At 52.2% G+C, this 18,133-nt stretch overlaps 1 protein-coding gene across 2 annotated transcripts; it reads left to right on the forward strand.

The window, feature by feature from the left end:
- Positions 1–1,910: 1,910 nt before the first annotated feature.
- On the forward strand, positions 1,911–18,001 carry Cimap1d (CIMAP1 family member D). Of its 2 annotated transcripts, XM_087556192.1 has the most exons (6): positions 1,911–2,230; positions 2,340–2,688; positions 5,490–5,600; positions 13,029–13,136; positions 15,075–15,188; positions 17,124–18,001. In XM_087556192.1, exons 5-6 carry the CDS (start codon positions 15,164–15,166, stop codon positions 17,606–17,608), a joined length of 510 nt encoding a protein of 169 aa, XP_087412318.1. In that variant the 5' UTR covers positions 1,911–2,230; positions 2,340–2,688; positions 5,490–5,600; positions 13,029–13,136; positions 15,075–15,163; the 3' UTR covers positions 17,609–18,001. The 2 variants fall into 2 exon arrangements, with proteins under 2 accessions (XP_087412318.1, NP_001178706.1); NM_001191777.1 differs by lacking the exons at positions 1,911–2,230; positions 2,340–2,688; positions 5,490–5,600 and adding an exon at positions 12,010–12,136 and having other exon boundaries at positions 17,124–17,608.
- Positions 18,002–18,133: the final 132 nt, after the last annotated feature.

The raw sequence follows: 18,133 nt of genomic DNA on the forward strand, positions 1-18,133 counted from the left end.
TGCGTGTCTTTAGTGAAGAATCGTGAGGCGGAGCAAACCAAACTATGGCTCAGTGCCCATCTTCCACTGTCTGTGGGGTCATATTTATACATCTTCATCATGGGGTCTTTCTACATTTTTGCTCTAGCAAAACATCCTTTCACCTGTGTCTGTTTCATGAAAACATCCTTTTACCTGTGTGCCCCAAAACATCATTTGACATAACTGACTTTCCAAAGAACTAAAAGTTTCTATTTCATCCTACTCACCAACACTTGGCCTTTCCCTTGACTTTTTTTTCTCCTCCTTATTAAATTGGGTATTTCTTATTTACATTACAATTGTTATTCCCTTTCCCAGTTTCCAGGTCAACATCCCCCAACCCCTCCTCCTCCCCTTCTATATGGGTGTTTCCCTCTCCATCTTCCCCCCATTATCGACCTCCCCGCAATGATCATGTTCACTGGGGGTTCAGTCTTGGCAGGACCAAGGGCCTCCCCTTCCACTGGTGCCCTTACTAGGCTATTCATTGCTACCTATGAGGTCAGAGTCCAGGGTCAGTCCATGTATAGTCTTTAGGTAGTGGCTTAGTCCCTGGAAGCTCTGGTTGCTTGGCATTGTTGTTCATATGGGGTCTCGAGCCCATTCAAGCTCTTTCAGTCCTTTTTCTGATTCCTTGAACGGGGGTCCCATTCTCAGTTCCGTGGTTTGCTGCTGGCATTCGCCTATGTATTTGCCATATTCTGGCTGTGTCTCTCAGGAGAGATCTACATCCGGTTCCTGTCAGCCTGCACTTCTTTGCTTCATCCATCTTATCTAAGTGGGTGGCTGTATATGTATGGGCCACATAAGGGGCAGGCTCTGAATGGGTGTTCCTTCAGTCTCTGTTCTAAACTTTGCCTCCGTATTCCCTGCCAAGGGTATTCTTGTTCCCCTTTTAAAGAAGAAGTGAAGCATCCGCATTTTGGCCATCCTTCTTGAGTTTCGTGCGTTCTGTACATTTTTTCCCCTTGACTTTTTACCTACGACACTTTTTTTTTTCTTTTTTTCAGAGCTGGGGACCGAACCCAGGGCCTTGCGCTCGCTAGGCAAGCGCTCTACCACTGAGCTAAATCCCCAACCCCTTACCTACGACACTTATGGACTCACACCTACTGTCTGAGATCGCCTTTCTCTAGCTCTCCCCACCCTCCCACTTTTCCATGTTCGGTCTTGTCCACATAAGCTTAGCCCTTCCTTCTGCTCTCAGCCAAGCCCACAGTTCTCTGGGTTCCTGTCATACCCTTAGATGAACCCCAATCCCCATAGTGCAGTGGGCTGTGTCTGTAGCCCACCAAGCTAGGAAGCTGGGCACCTGAATGCTTAGTCCTTAGCACTCTCAGGCAAGGATACTAGGGCTGTAGGGGGCTTTGGAGCTGAGGGAAGTGTGGTTCTCATCCCCCCATCAATCACAAATCTCACTTAGGAGGCTTTGGTCAGTGCCAGGATGGAGGGCCTAGAGACGGGGGATGCACTCTGGTCTCCCTGTGCAGGGATGTGCGTTATCTTTGTAGGATTTGGCTCTGCTGGCACTATTGGCTGAGCCCGTATTGCTAGGATGGGATCCTGTTGCTAGGGGCAGGGACGATGTTGTTAGGCTAGAAACCTGTTACTAGGGGCTGGGGCTGGGTTGCTAGCCTGGAATTCTGTTACTAAGGTCTGGGACCATGATACCAAGGTTGGGATCCTGTTGCTGGGTGGGGCAGGGACCATATTGCCAAGAGCGGAGACCTGCTGCTCAGCCTAAGGCCTTGTTGCTAGGGGCTGGCTGCATGTTGCTAGGTCTGGGGGCCTGTTGCTAGGAGACAGGTTCAATTTCCTTGTGTCAGGGTTCTGTTACCAAAGTTATGGTCCTGTTACTAGGGGCTAAGATTATGATGACATGGTTGCTAAGCAACAGATCTTGTTGCCATGATGGAGTCAAGTGCCTCTCTTCCTTGGGATGAAGATGCTGGGGAAATATGTTTCACTTATTGAATTTTATAACCCAGGCTGGCCAGAGGCTCACTTTGTAGCCCAGACTGTTCTCTAACTCAATTCTTCTTCTGCCTTCATCTCTGATTCTGCATGTGTAGACCATTGCGAAGGCAATGTCTTGTTTAAGGTTTGTCGGGTGTGTTGGAAACAGATATGACAGGACTGGTCGCTGGGGTCCTGTTTGATAATTTGTGGCAGAGCCCTGAGGACCTGAAGAATGAGAGCAGTTACTAGGGTAAGGGGCCATTAGTAACTCAGTACGAATTTATTTATTTATTTATTTATTTATGAATGAGGCAATTTATTAACCCAGCATCCTTTGTTCTAATGCTTCTCATTGGCAGCTGCCACCTGTCCAGCGATCCTTCCAGATGTCTCTGTCCCTGAGGTGTTAGCTTACGGCCGCCATCTTGGTCCTTTTTCATCATTTTCAGTCCCTCCAGGACTTGGAGGAGCCCGCGGGCCACACCCTTAGAGCCTCTGCTGAAGTGGCTGGGCCTGACACCTCCGAGGATCTTGGTCTTGCTTGCCGCGCGTGTGGAAGCAGCTCGTGTGTAGAACCACTTTTCATCACACGGGCCGAGCTCTTTATGTTTGGCCAGCTTGACTGTGTCCACCCATTCGGGGACTTTGAGCTTTTTGAGGAAGGCTGCCAGAGCTCTGACGAACTCCTGCAGGTTAACGTCTTTTACTGTAAGTCCAGGCATCGTGCGGCCCCCGCGCTGCCAGCCAGGGGAAAGGGCCAGTACGAATTTTTTGAGTGATACTATATATGTGTGGTTCCTGGCCCAAGGAACTTAGGTTCTGTGCACAAAGTGGCAGAGAGGGCGCAGGGGATTAACTGAGGATATCGTGTACATGTGTGTGTGTGTGCGCGTGTGTCGTAGGGAAACACGGAAACACTCTGCTATCCTTCCACACCCCATCCCTCACTTGGGGATTCTAAGGAGGGACTCCACTCTTGACCACGCCCCCTGCCTTTCACTAGGCAGGGCTCCACCCCTGAGCCACGCGTCCAGCTCCTTATTGGAGGATTTTAGGCAGAAGCTCTATCTCTGAGCTCCCTTCATCCTGGAGCTTTGGTTCTAGCGAGAGGAGTCTGAGCCGGGAGGAGTCCATTTTCTATTTCTGTAACTCCTGGAAAGTGACTTTTTTTTTTTTTAAAGATTTATTTATTTATCATACCCACTGTCAGACACACCAGAAGAGGGCATCAGATCTCATTACAGATGGTTGTGAGCCACCATGTGGTTGCTGGGGTTTGAACTCAGGACCTCTGGAAGAGCAGTCAGTGCTTTTAACCACTGAGCCATCTCTCCAGCCCCGGGAAATAACTTATTTTGACTCACAGCTTTGGGAATTCAGATCGCAGTCAATGCGTTTGAGGTGAAGCAGGATATGCGTAAGGGAGCATCCTATTCACTTCTCTGCCAAGAAACAAAAAAAGTGAGAGCTGGGAATACCCGTACGCACCTGTCATCCCAGGGCTCAGCGGGCTGAGGCAGGAGAATTAAAGTTGAGCCTGACCTGGGCTTAATCACAAGTAACTGTCAGTAGGGTATGGGGGCACATGCCTTTGATCTCAGCACTCAGGAAGCAGATGAAGGGGAATATCTGAGTTCGAGGCTAGCCTGGTCTACAAAATGAGTTCCAGGACAAAGAGGCACTGTTATAAACCACCTTTCTCCCTAAACAAACAAACAAACAAACAAACAAACACAAAATAAAGCAAAATCATAAAGACCTTATCCCACAAACAAAACAAGACCAAAACAGAGAGCAAGGAGGAGACAGGAGTCCCACAGCCCTTTTAAGAGCCCAGTATCAGTTACTTTAGGACCTCTGCCTAGGCCCAGTCCTTAAAGTGTCCACCACCTCTCATGCTGGAACTCAGGGGTCTCTTGGGGGCATAAAGCACAGCTGTGATCTGGCATGTGCTCGATTAGGTTCTTAAGCTAAGCTTGGGTGACTCAGAATGAGGTGAGCTGTAAGGTAGACTGGGGTCAGGAAGGTCCTTCATATGGGAACAGACAAGTAGACAGTTGTGGGCGCTTGTGGGAGGAAAGAAGTTCACCAGGAAGAAGGCAAGGCTAGGACCAGGGTTATGCAGGCTGGATTTCTGTTGTGTTCTGGAAGAGCAGGAAACTGGAGGGGCTGCCAGAGAGGGAAGGAAAGATTGTCTTTTTTTAAAAATATTTTATTTATTTTATTTATACGAGTATACTATAGGTATCTTCACACACACCAGAAGAGGGCATCAAATTCACTACAGATGGTTGTGAGCCACCGTGTGGTTGCTGGGATTTGAACTCAGGACCGCTGGAAGAGCAGTCAGTGCTCCTAACCGCTGAGCCATCTCTCTGGCCCCAGGAAGGGAAGATTTTTAAGGACACAATTGAGTCTGCTGGAATTCCTCTTCAGGTTTTCAGCACGTGAGCCTTTCATTTCTTGAGAGGTTCACGTCCTGTTCTGCCAAAACTGGATGTTCTGAACCGGAGGCCGGATCCCTCACCAAAGCACGAGAACCAGTTCTGATCTGCGTGAATGGCAGCTCTTTCTGGGAGGAAAGGTACAGGTGCCCAGCTCGGGCAGGACAGGTCTCCTTTGTTAGAGTTCCCATGGGATAAAGCTAGAAGGCTTGTGAGGAGTCTGAGCCAACGGGCCTGGCTTGGGGACAGAGGACGAGATGAACAGTACTAGGAAGGTAAGGACAGCTCCAGGTGTCCAGGTGGGCAGGCTGTGAGCTGGCACTTGTAAACACGCCATCTTGTGGGGCTGGGGATTTAGCACAGTGGTAGAGCGCTTACCTAGGAAGCGCAAGGCCCTGGGTTCGGTCCCCAGCTCCGAAAAAAAAGAACCAAAAAAAAAAAAAAAAAAAAAAAACCACGCCATCTTGTGAGCTGCTGTGGTCCTCACAAGGCAGGGACACAGAAACAACAGAACCGAAGACACTCAGCCACACCAGTCTGTGTCACCTGACATCGCTCTGTCAATTGGCCGGAGTCTGTGGAAGCTGCAAGAAACCGCCACCACACCGCCGGGAGTATTTTTGGTAAATCTGTCTCTATGGAGTCATGGCAAATGGAGCTTAACAACGCACGGAAGGGGACCCAATACATGTGTGTCCTTAGTGAAGACTCCTTCATCACAGGTACTTGCTCTAGCAAAACATCTTTTCGCCTGTGTCTGCTTCAAGAAAACACTCCTTCACGTGCTTGCCCCAGCAAAACACCGTTGGACACAACTGACTTTCCAAAGAAACCAGAAGTTTCCACTTCAATTCGGGCTAAACCAGCTCACCGCATTGAATTACATTTGCATAATCTTTTTTCCCACTGTTGTGGGATTAGCTGGGTGGGGTCTTGCCCGGAGGATACCACTTTCTTTATTCTGTTTAGCAGGCTTGTCCTCAACATCACACCCGGATGCTCTTTTTCTCCTCAACCTGTACATTTCCGTTAATTTTTTTCTTTGCTTGCTCCTTTTCACTGCAGACCTGCGTAAGAGTGATCACTAAAACCCACGTGTCCCAGCCAATACCAGGCTGTCCTGAAACCTCTCCTCTACCAACAACACTGATCCAAAACCCTTCAGTTCAGCCTCAGGTAGGTTTTATTTTTAGCGAAAGGCCAGAAAGCAGCCACATTCTTTGCTAAAATACTAAAAGAATGGTCTCTGACTTGGCCACTGATATTGTTCCCCTCTGAGCCTCCCTGCCATGGTGCTCTTAGCATTCCTGTTGTTCAATCTCCTACTCAGAGCATTCAACTGGACACTATACAGTGTCCTAAAGCTCACACTCTACCAACAAATAACATGATCAGGCTCGTCACAGCAATACCCCACTTCTGGTACCAACTTCTGTCTCGGTCATTATTCTACTGCTGTGAAGAGACACCATGAACGAGGCAACTTACAAAAGAAAGCCTTAATTGGGGGCTGACTTGCAGTGTCATGAGCCCATTGCCATCGTGGCAGGGAGCTTGGCAGCAGGGAGGCAATCATGGTAGGAGAAGTAGCTGAGAGCCTACATGTGATGCACAAGACAGAGAGAGACTGGATCGGATGTAGGCTTTTTTTTTTTAAGATTTATTTATGTTATTATATGTGAGTACATTGTAGCTGTCTTCAGACACACCAGAAGAGGGCATCAGATCCCATTACAGATGGTTGTGAGCCACCATGTGGTTGCTGGGATTTGAACTCAGGACCTCTGGAAGAGCAGCCAGTGCTCTTTATTTTTTGGAGCTGGGGACCGAACCCAGGGCCTTGAGCTTGCTAGGCAAGTGCTCTGCCACTGAGCTAAATCCCCAACCCCAGGTCAGGCACTTCTAAACCTTCCCCTGCTACCCCAGGCCCAATCCTGTGTGGGAAGTGGACAATGACCGCCCACATGATTTCTCACATGGCTGGTTGGCTTTCTCTTCCACAGCTCCTATGTGCGTCGTCTGCCAGCGCTTCATGGTTCCTCACCCCCTGCCCCCCGCATCCTAGCCTAAGCATCTCTAAGGGTCCCACCCAGTCTCCCTTTGCCCAGTCATTGGCCACTGGCATCTTTATTGATCGATCAAAAACCTATTGGGGACGAGGACCTTCAGCACTTGCACATATAGATTACCGTTGGAATCACAACATTAGAACCGGTCTCCAACGATGTACCCCTCCCCATCAGGCTGCACATAGCCAGATGCTCTGGGGGTTCCCCTTCCCTGGAAGCCTTTGACCTGAGACCCCCACCACTGTTTTGAGGAAGGAAGACGAATCAGACAGATTCTGGTTCTGAGAGGATGGTGCCTCAGGCTCAGGGACAAGAGGCATGTAGATGAGGCATGGGCTGTCTACAGAGTCTCCGGGAGAACTGGTCTACCCCAGCTGCTCTTCGTCCACCTGGGCACAGGGAGACAGAGGAAACAGCTGTGCGCATGAAGCCATTAAATGGCTCGTCACAGCTGCTATGGCAGAAGCATAGCCTAAGAAAAGGCCTCTGAGGGAGACATGTATAAGATACTCAACAGAAGGGGCTGGGGATTTAGCTCAGTGGTAGAGCGCTTACCTAGGAAGCGCAAGGCCCTGGGTTCAGTCCCCAGCTCTGAAAAAAAAAAAAAAGATACTCAACAGGGTGAGCAAAGCCTATGAGAGCAGAGAGAAAGGGAAGCCATGCCGATGTTATCAAACACAGGATGAGAGCCCATCAACAGTGCTCTGACTTGCCACCATACTCCCATGATCTCCAAGCTCTTCATACATCCTCTGGCTATCCTCAACCATTGCTGACCATCCCCCAACACCCCCACCATCCTCAACCATTGCCCACCATCCTCCACCATCCTCCACTTATCCGTCCTTTTTATCTGATTTTATCTGTCTTCGCCTCTTGTTCTCATCTTTCTAGTACAGCTTCAGAGTGCGCAGAACAGTTAGGGCCTGTTCTCCTTTCATCCACCAGAGGGCACCAGTGAGTTCCATGCCATGGGCTCAACAATCCACCAGCCTCAAAGCTTCCGGGGCTGTCTGGTGGCACCGGCTCAGGAAATGGACTTGGATGGGCTTGAGAGAGCTTTTCGGGCCTGGTCCCCTCTCTCTGCCTGGCTCTGAGTCTATGGCTGAGGGGTTGTATCTTCCTGTACATTGGTTTTGGTCAGTGTAGGGCTTTGGCTGTAAGGAGGTGAAATGGGGCTGGGTTCAGGCTGTGCCCTATCCTAAGTTACTCCATATTGTATAAGACAGTATGATTTCCCTGAGACTGTGTTGAGGGTTGGTCTTGTGCACTGTATATTCAGATGCTGAATATTCTCTCTCTCTCTCTCTCTCTCTGTCTCCCTGTCTCTGTCTCTGTCTCTCTGTCTCTGTCTGTCTGTCTCTGTCTCCCTGTCTCTTTGTCTCTGACTCCCTGTCTCTGTCTTTGTCTGTCTCTGTCTCTCTGTCTCCCTGTCTCTGTCTGTCTCTGTCTCCCTGTCTCTTTGTCTCTGTCTCTGTCTCTCTGTCTCTGCCTCTCTGTCTCCCTGTCTCTTTGTCTCTGTCTCTGTTTCTATCTCTCTCTCTTTAAGACAGTTTTTCAGTGTATCCAGCCCTGGCTTTGTAGACCAGGCTGGCCTTGAACTCAGAGATCCAACTACCTCTGCCTCCCAAGTGCCTGGATTTAAAAAGTACACCACTGCGTCCTTGTCCATCTCAGATGCTGATTTCTGGGAGATCTGGTTACAGTCTGAATGTTAGCATTGTCATGGTTATCGAACCATTTCCTGTATCTGTGCCGTATAAGGAATGTTCTCCAATGATCTCTAATTGGTTAATAAAGAGCTGAGTGAGTAGCCTATGGTTGGGCAGAGGGGAGAGGAAGACTGAACTCTGATCCCAGCCAGGGGTCCCAGGGAGAGAGGAAGAAAGCACAGGAAAGAGGATCATGAGGAAGAAAGGGAAGATGTGGTCAGGAAGAGGGTCTGGGAGGAGTCTCAATGAGCAGGTTGCCAAGGGACTCACCAAGAGGTCACCATAAGAGAACAGCCTTAAGGACACCCATGGACAGACTGAGCCAGGGTGAGCCAGATGGCCAGTAATGAGCCATTTATCAAGTTATTAGCAGCCCAAAGGCTTAGAACAGCTCACAACCTGCCCATTTTAGGCTTGTAGCTGGTTAATAAAAATACAGGTCTTGGGGTTGGGGATTTAGCTCAGTGGTAGAGCGCTTGCCTAGCAAGCGCAAGGCCTTGGGTTTGGTCCCCAGCTCCGAAAAAAAAAAAAAAAGAAAAGAAAAAAAAATACAGGTCTTGGGCTGGAGAGATGGCTCAGTGGTTAAGAGCACTGGCTGCTCTTCTAGAGGTCCTGAGTTCAAATCCCAGCAACCACATGGTGGCTCACAACATCTGTAATGGGATCTGATGCCCTCTTCCGGCTCCGCAGACATACATGCAGGCAGAACATTGTATACATAATAAACAAATCTAAAAATCCAAACCAAACCAAACCAAACCAAACCAAAAATCCAGGTCCCTGTGTCAGTTACTGTGTCAGCTAAAACAGGAAGAGATAAGGCCGCCTGTATATGTTTCAGACTTCAGGACTGTGCGCCGCTCTGGGTGACTCTGCCGTCATCAAGCAGGCTTTGACCTCATTCTGAGGGAGAGGAATGACCACAGCCTCTGGGTGGACCCAGATGCTGCACCAGCTGTGTGCGCGATACATGGTTGGCATGGCATATTTCTGGTACTTGAAAGGGAGCCACTCGGTGTTTATCGAGGTGAGGCTGTGGGGCATATGTGGACATTTTAAAATCACACCAGAGAAAACAGGACCAAGAATTTACCAGACACATCTGAAAAAGGGTCCCATAAGAATGCCATAACTTGGGGTTGGGGATTTAGCTCAGTGGTAGAGCGCTTGCCTAGGAAGCGCAAGGCCCTGGGTTCGGTCCCCAGCTCCGAAAAAAAGAACCAAAAAAAAAAAAAAAAAAAGAATGCCATAACTGACGGATACTGTGGGGTCATGGCCCCACACCAACTTGGATGCCTGGTGTGTGTGTCAAGGATCAGCAAGCTGAGGACTTCCTAACTCTCCTTGGCACATGGCCTCAGTTCCGTTCCCCTCTCTGACACTGCCTATTACATTGGTTGCCAATCCACTTGTTTGGCTATCTGGTCCAATATTTGAACCTCCATTTCCCTACTTCAGACCCAGCTGGATCTGTAGCTTAAAATTTTCTCAACCCTATTTTTAATAACAGTTCTTAAATGCTTTAACCTCCCTTCTAGTCCACCAGCCACCAGAGGTAGTGTCTCTATGGAGTCACGATAAACGGAGCTCAGCTACGCAATGTAAGGCGAACCAACCCATGCTTGCCGTTAGCAAAGACTCCTTCATCAAGTCTCCTTTCACATGCTTGCTTTAGCAGAACATCCTTCCATCTGTGTCTGCTTCAGGAAAACACTCCTTCACGTGCTTGCCCCAGCAAAACACGTCTGACGCGACTGACTTTCCAAGGAAGCCAGAAGTTTCCACTTTATTGGTCTTTCACCTTGTGGCGGGCAGAAGGGAGCAACTTCACCCTCCAACTCTGACCCCAGCAGCCCCAAACTGGCCTTGCCTGGTTCATTATCTTCCCCATGCAGACTTGTTCTCAGCTCCCAAAACCTCTTGGACTATGTGGCAGCCTCTTTAACTTGAATCTGTTCTGTAGACCGTGTATGGACAGGTAGGTGCACTAGCCAGTAATTCTGATCGAAACAAACAATACCTGGTTAGCCCCTGACAGGCTTCTGAGGTTGGCGGGATGTATCATAAGTTGCTGTCACTGAAATCATTGGACATTGTGAATTTATTGTTATTTGGTACCTTCTGACGTTGTAGAAAGACATGAGTGTATTTGCCTGAGCACAGGACAAGCAGGTCCTTACTCCTTGCTGCCCAGGCTGCCATGGTCTAGAACAGAGAGCATTGCATGATGGGAGCTGGAGGGTCCAGGTAACCAAGCAGTGAGCTGTGAGCCACTTTAACTGGTTGTGTGACCAAGGAATCCTTAACGTTGTGAGGACCTGGGGTTGAAGCATTGGGTGGTGGTGGTGGTGGTGGGGTCCAGGATCAGCCATCTAATCCCATGTGGCCAAGGGTGGAGCTGAATAGAGTTGGTCAAGAGGACAAGGACATGCATGTTGGGCTTGTGGGCTCCTCTGAGACTCCTGGATCCCAGCTTCAGGGACTCATAGGAGTCAGGGGCTAGAATCCAAAATGGTGGGCTGGAGAGAGGGCTTAGTGGTTAAGAGCTCTGACTGCTCTTCCTGAGGTCCTGAGTTCAATTCCCAACAACCACGCGGTGGCTCACAACCATCTGTAATGAGATCTGATGCCCTCTTCTGGTGTATCTGAAGACAGTGACAGTGTACAGTGTACTTACATAAAACAAGTAAATACATCCTTAAAAAAAAAAAAATCCAAAATGGCTGACGTGAAATTTGTTGGAGAGCCCAGGGCTCAGGCCTTCTGGCATGTTTCTGTGGACTCTGAGAATCTTAATCATGTGAGTCTCCACTGTCTGTGACTGAAGAAGAAGGTAGTTCTCGGTCACCTCTTGCAGTCCTAGCGCTGGGAAGGCAGAGGCAGGAGGGTCAGGAGTTCAAGATCAACCTGGGCTACTTTGAGTCTGACTCAAACAAAACAGAACGGTACAAAGCAACCCCCCCTCCCGCCCCATCCCCAAGTCACTACATTAAAAAAATGCCCAACAGCATAGAAACAAACTGGGAGACATCTGAGTTTCACTCTGTTGACCTTCCCAGTACTCTCTGCTGGGGACACCATGGTAGCCTTTGGCAGAGGTGAAAACAGGCCTGTTCTGTCCTCAGCTCTGCCTCAGGACCTTTGCAGAGCTGGTCTCTTACCCTCACAGGTCTTCCTTGTCAGGGTGGTTCATACCAGAACAATCTGTCTGTTACATTTATTGTTTAGCTTCTCTGTGCACCCCAAGAACTCCCTCCCTCCCTTTCCCAGTCTGTTCCTGTTCTATTCACACCACCCTGAACAGAGTCTGGGACACATCAGGTGCTCCTCGGTACGTGTTAGCTGATGAATGAAGGAAAGCCGGTTCTAATGAACGCCCGGCTGAGCTGGGGACATGCTGTCCACAACCCTGCGATCTGTGGAAATGAGGCTTTGCATCCATGTTCCTTTGGGTGTCCTGTTTGCAGTCCTGGGTCCCTAGAGCCTGCTCTGGCCCTGTGGCCCAGCTCAGCCGACTCCCTGGGGACCTGTTCGGCTGACACTGGAGTCTTTCCTGGACCATCCAGCCACCTGGTTGACACTTGATCTCAGCTCTACTTCCAGGCCAGCGTCCGGCCGACCAGACTAGCTCTGGCCAGGCCCTGAGATCCTTGCTTAGGGACAAGGGGCTGTCTGTGTGGTGGGGAGGGTGTGGTGAGGCCAAGCTTCTGCCAACACCGGCTGAGCTGTGAGGATTGGGGACAGTGCCTGGTTTGTGGTACCAGAGTAGCAGGACGCAGGAGCCTACCCGAGGCTCTGTTCACCATGGGGACCCTCAGCTGCGACCCAGTGGCCAGGCCAGCTACAGTGCCCCTGGCTCGGCGGGTGGCTGATGGCCACATCCCGGAGACCGGACTGAGGAAGTCCTGTGGAGTGGCCACCTTGGAGAATGGTTCGTGCTGGCCTTGTTGGGGAGGGCTCCTCCTGTCTCCCTACTGGGCTTGTGGGACATTGAGTAGAGGTAGTATCTGCAGGCAGGTCCATATGTCCCCTGTGGGACCGGCTGGCCCTGCACACTTGCCCTACAGGGGGACAGGTTGGACACAGTATAGCAGAACCTGAGGGAGGACGTTAGAGGGAGAGTGGATGTGGGGGACTGCAGAGGGGGGTGTGTGTGAAGGGGCTGAGGCTGGATGCTCAGAGGAGGGCATTTGTGTAGGATGCAGGCTGCACACTCAGTTTCCCATCCCATAATGGACACGGGGTCAGATCACCATCTCCCTGGACCTCTGAGGTGGTGTTTCTCTGTGACTGGCCTCAGTTTCCCCTCAGGAACAATCTTTCTGTCCTGGGTTCACGTTCCTCATTTAACCACACAACCTGGGGATCTCTCCACTCTAGGTTCAGTTTTCCTCCCTCAGTGGTGTCTTTGTCTCCAGCCTCAGTTTTTCTAGCTGTAGTGGTCTCCATACTCTGGCCCTGGTTTCCTCTCCTGCGACGCTCTCCCCGTGCTGGCCTGTTTCCCCACATGGGACAGTGTCTATGCCTTTAGCTTTAGTAGCCCACTGCGAGACAACTACTCTGTTCCCTGCCTCAGTTTCCCCACCAGTGATGGTCTTTGCTCCCAACCTCTTTCCTTTCTGTGTTACCCTGTCTCCTTGGGTCTCTGTTTTCCAAGTCTCTGCAGACCCTATGATTCATGATTAGCTCACAATGCCGGTGTCACCCAGTCGTCCAGGACATTTTCTCCACTCAGACATGGAGGTGGCAGGGGTCCAGGGTGGGACTCTACCTAACCCCTCTGGGTTTCAAGCACTAGCTCTGATCTGGTCTTTGTGTCTCAGGCTCGGGACCTGGCTTGTATGTTCTTCCGTCCACCGTTGGCTACGTCAATCACGATTGTACCAAGGCAGCCAGTCCTGCCTACTCACTCGCTCGGAGGCCCAGTGAAGGTAAGACCAGCTGGGTACAGGGTACTTCCCCCAAGCCTCCAGAGTCTCTCTGAAGCAAGCCTCGGGCTGAGCAGGGCAGCCAGGGCCACATCTGGCAAGTAGTTGCCTCCTTCTGCAGCTAAGGCTGGCTTTGAACTCCTGATCCTCCTTGCCACCACCCCCCAAATTCAGGGACCACAAATGCGTATTATTACATCTGGCCAGATACCAAGATTTTGCTGTGTCTACCAGTATTGGGTGTCTAGGGTACAGGATGCCCCTCAGTGGGTAGAGCTCCTGCCTACAATGTGTAGGGCCTTGGGCTTGATTCAAAAGAGGAACAAAGAAAGCTGTGGTCCTGCTTGGTGTTCCAAAAGCGTCAAATAAAGTCCATGTGCACATTTGTGACCCTGAGCGCAGGGCGGTCTTTGGTGGTGGGCAGAGGTTCTGGGGAGCAGGCCCTGGGGCCTCCCCTGTCCTCTGATTCTATAGTGCAGGACATCTAAGCCCCACAGCCAGCTCTTAGTTCTCAGTGATGTTGGCTGAACACCCCAGTCACCATGGCAGCAGCACTCAGTCCTAAGGCTGCTTTAACTCCCCATTGGGTGGGATGGAGGCTGTCTGGGTAAGGGGCTGCTGTGAACACATCAAGGTCATGAGACAGAAGGCTGGAGGATCCACTGAGGTAAGGGCCCAGAGCGGGGAGTGAGATCCGGGCTCAGTGAGGTAAAGCAAGACTCTGGTGGGATAAGGCTTACAAGTTCTCACTGCTCTTGCACAGTGGGGCTCAGAACCCCCAGCGAAATCTGAATCTGTCTTTAGGCTTCAGTGGGTTCTACCCCAATGGCACATAAAACCTCCCTCACAGACGTGTATAATTCAGAAAAAAGTCTGTGCTGGCAGTGAACAGCTTTTAGTGCCAGCAGTTGGGAGAGAGAGGCAGGTAGATCTCTGAGTTCAAGGCCAGCCTGATCTGCAGAGTGAACCAGCCAGAGACACATAATAGAGAGATACTGCCCGCCCCCTAAACAAAACAAAACAAAACAAAAGAAAACTATATTTTAAAAATGTTTGGTAAAGAAGGTCCCAGGAGAAGGGCACACCAAGTGCGGCCTGCTGGTGAGTGGAATACGTCCTGATGCCCAAGCTGGGTTTTCTTCTCACAGGGCTGTGTAGGAAAATGGGCCAGGAGGCTTACCCAGGCAAGCTGAGGTGGAGTGGAAGGCATCTTCCTGTGTGTGGCCCAGCACATACTGGTGACTGTGACCCAACCTTCCCCCTACCCAGGAGTCATTTAGATGAGCTCTGAGCTTCAGAAGGGCTGGAAACAAATTCTTGTCAAACGGGGCGTGGGGTGTTTCTGAGGGCCATTGCTTAACGTAAGTGACCACCATTGAGGTGGTGGGGAGCCTACTGCGTGTGCAAACCCTGCTTGTGTGTCTTTGCACAGAAGCCCACTTCTAGGTGGTACCTAGGTACATTCTGGGACTCAGCGAGGCTTTGAGAAAGACCTGGTGAGGTTGACCACTCACGGGCAGGGCTCATCAGGGGCCCAGCAACACTCCCCATGCCTACTGAACTCATGTTTGCTGTCAACATGCTAGTGCGCCTAGAGGTCAACAGTGATCAGGCTGGAAGTGTAGTCAGGGTGAAAGCTAAGGTAATGTGTGAGGGAGGGTCTGGGTTCCATTTCCACACAGACATCTGTAAAACATCAGCGACCTCTTCCTTCCATGCTGGTGTGACAATGTGGCCCAGGCAGACTGATCCCCCTCAGTCAATGAGTGACCAAGGTCCTGCCGGGATTGGCATGCCACAGTCCCTGGCTTGTTCAGCACTTCCGAGGCTGTGGCTCCCAGGTGGAGAGGCTTCAGGCTCTCAGGAGGCTCCAGGCCTTAGGGGAGGGTCAGGGGAGGCCTTTCCTCAGGGTACCTTTGGGACTCTGGCTCCCTTCCCCAGCACCCCTCCAGGATTCCAGCCCAGGACCTGTCTACTTCTTGGACCCGAAAGTTACTCGCTTTGGCCGTAGCTGTCCCCCTGCCTACTCCATGCAGGGCCGGGGTAAGATTAGAGGTGAGTAAGTAACGTGTGTGGTGGGAAATGGGAGCTTAGAAGTGGGGAGCGTCCTCTCCTGTTCCACTGGAGCTCCAAGAACTGTGTTTGCAGTGATAAAACCCTTGTATTTTCAGATGAAGGGCCATTTCTCCAGTCCCTCAGGCCTTGAGCTGAGGTGGCAATGTGGTGACCCCGCAGCCTAGGGGTAGGGAGGCCTGGTTCCAGTGCAAACAACCCCTCTGCATGGTTCTTGGAGGATTGTTCAGACACTTGACTTTATCCTCTGCCCGTGTTATCAGTCCACCTATTCACCCATTCATCAATTCATTCACCATCCATCTACCCAGCCATTCATCTATCCATCTACCCCCTCACCCATCCATCCACCCATCTACCCACCTAACCGCCCATCCATCCACCCATCCATCCACCCATCTACCCACCTAACCGCCCATCCATCCACCCATCCACCCACCCACCATCCACCCATCCACCCACCACCCACCCACCACCCACCCACCCACCCACCCATCCACCCACCCACCCATCCATCCATCCACCCATCCGCCCACCCACCCACCCATCCACCCACCCACCCATCCACCCACCCACCCACCCATCCACCCACCCACCCATCCATCCACCCACCCACCATCCACCCATCCACCCACCCACCCACCCATCCACCCACCCACCCATCCATCCATCCACCCATCCGCCCACCCACCCACCCATCCACCCACCCACCCATCCACCCACCCACCCACCCATCCACCCACCCACCCATCCATCCACCCACCCACCATCCACCCATCCACCCACCCACCCACCCACCCACCCATCCACCCACCCACCCACCCATCCACCCACCCACCATCCACCCACCCACCCACCACCCACCCACCACCCACCCACCCACCCACCCATCCACCCACCCACCCATCCATCCATCCGCCCATCCGCCCACCCACCCACCCATCCACCCACCCACCCATCCACCCACCCACCCACCCATCCACCCACCCACCCACCCATCCACCCACCCACCCATCCATCCATCCACCCATCCATCCACCCACCCATCCACCCACCCACCCACCCATCCACCCACCCACCCACCCATCCGCCCACCCACCCACCCATCCACCCATCCACCCATCCATCCACCCATCCACCCACCCATCCACCCACCCACCCATCCATCCATCCGCCCACCCACCCATCCGCCCACCCACCCACCCATCCACCCACCCACCCATCCACCCACCCACCCACCCATCCACCCACCCATCCACCCATCCACCCATCCACCCACCCACCCATCCACCCATCATCCATGCACCTATTAATTCTTATTCTTGCCATTCATCCGTAAATCCATTCACCTATACATGCATTCGTGTACTTATCAGTCTATCCTCCCATTCACTCAGCCATGCATCCATTCTACGTCCATCTACCTATCCTTCCTTCCGTTCCTCCCTCCCTCCCCGCCCTCCGTGCACCCCATCTTCTTACTCTCTCACCCATCTCCCTGTGCTCCTTGGCTGCTCCATCTGGTCTCTCTGCCCTGCCCCACCTCTTTAATCAAGCCGATGCCGAGTCAGACGCAGGGAAGAGCCGGCTTAGACATCTTTGCCTTCCTGAATTTCATGGTGGACTCAGGCCCACCTAGAGGGTCAATCTCGGGGTGCGGGGGTCTTCAGAGAGGATAATTCAGGTGGCCATGGGGTACTGGAGGGGCAGAGGGCACCACCTGGAGCGAGTGTGGGAAGCAGGAGGGGGATGTCTGGGCTGTGGAAGTTGGAGTCTGAACACGGGAGTATCAGGAAAAGAATGCATGTGGGAAGAATGCTGCTGGCTGGGGTGAGAGTGGGATTCCGCGCAGACTCTGGTGCAGGTCTTTGGTCAGGCGAGGCCTCCATCTTGTGCCCATGCCTATTGACTCTCCAGGTCTGGAGGTAACACCAGGCCCTGGGGCCTACAGCCCAGAGAAGACACCCCCCATACGCCAGCGGAACGCCCCAGCTTTCACGCTGGGCTCTCGCCTCCGACAGAAGCCCCCAGACACCTCTGCTCCTGCCCCCAATGCCTACACCATGCCACCCCTCTGGGGGTCACAGATCTTTATCAAGCCTAGCAGTCCCAGCTACACAGTTGTGGGCCGCACACCCCCCGCACGCCCCCCTCAGGATCCTTCTGAGACTCCAGGCCCTGGACAGTACGAGAGTCCTGACCCCAACACCTACCGGCAGCGTAGGCCGGCCTTCAGCATACTGGGGAGACCCCGAACACCACGGCCCCCGGAAGACACACCGGGTCCTGGTACCCACAACCCGGAACAGGTCACTGTTAACCGGGCCAGGGCCCCAGCATATACCATGGGCATCCGTCACTCAAAGAGGGCATCCACCATGGTAGGGGACACCAAATGCTGACTGTTGCAGGGCACAGGCTGCTCCCCCCCTAGGCCCCCCCGGCCTTGTTTCCTCAGAGTGGAACAGAGGAGGTGCCTCCCTCCCCTTCTGCAGTTCGAGGTCCTTTGAGGCCACCTGATCTTTCTGTCCCTGGGGCCTGTGACCCAAGGCTCCATACAGGGTGATGAACCTCCTTCCAGGGCCCCAGTTTCTTTTCCCAGGTCAGACCAGGCCAGGAGAAGTGTCCCTTTCCCTGACTGGACAGGGAGCTGTGTGTCCTAGAATTCAGTGTCCAGGCCACTTGGGTTTCTGCAGATGAGGCCGGAGACCTCTCCTGCAGGTGGCCCTGATGCCTCTGCCCTTCTCACCCTGCCCTCTAGAGTTGTTTGCCAATAAATCATTTCTCCATCAACAGCTGTTAGCACTGTGCACATGGGTTTATTTAGCACTTCTAACCGCGCCGCAAAGAAAACACTCAACAACTCTGCAAACCTCATGCAGCTCACATGGGGCGAGTGGGGGGACCCTGGCAGCAGGAGGCTAGAG

Source organism: Rattus norvegicus, chromosome 7, assembly GCF_021556685.1.
Source record: "Rattus norvegicus strain SHRSP/BbbUtx chromosome 7, alternate assembly SHRSP_T2T, whole genome shotgun sequence".
NCBI lineage: Eukaryota > Metazoa > Chordata > Mammalia > Rodentia > Muridae > Rattus > Rattus norvegicus.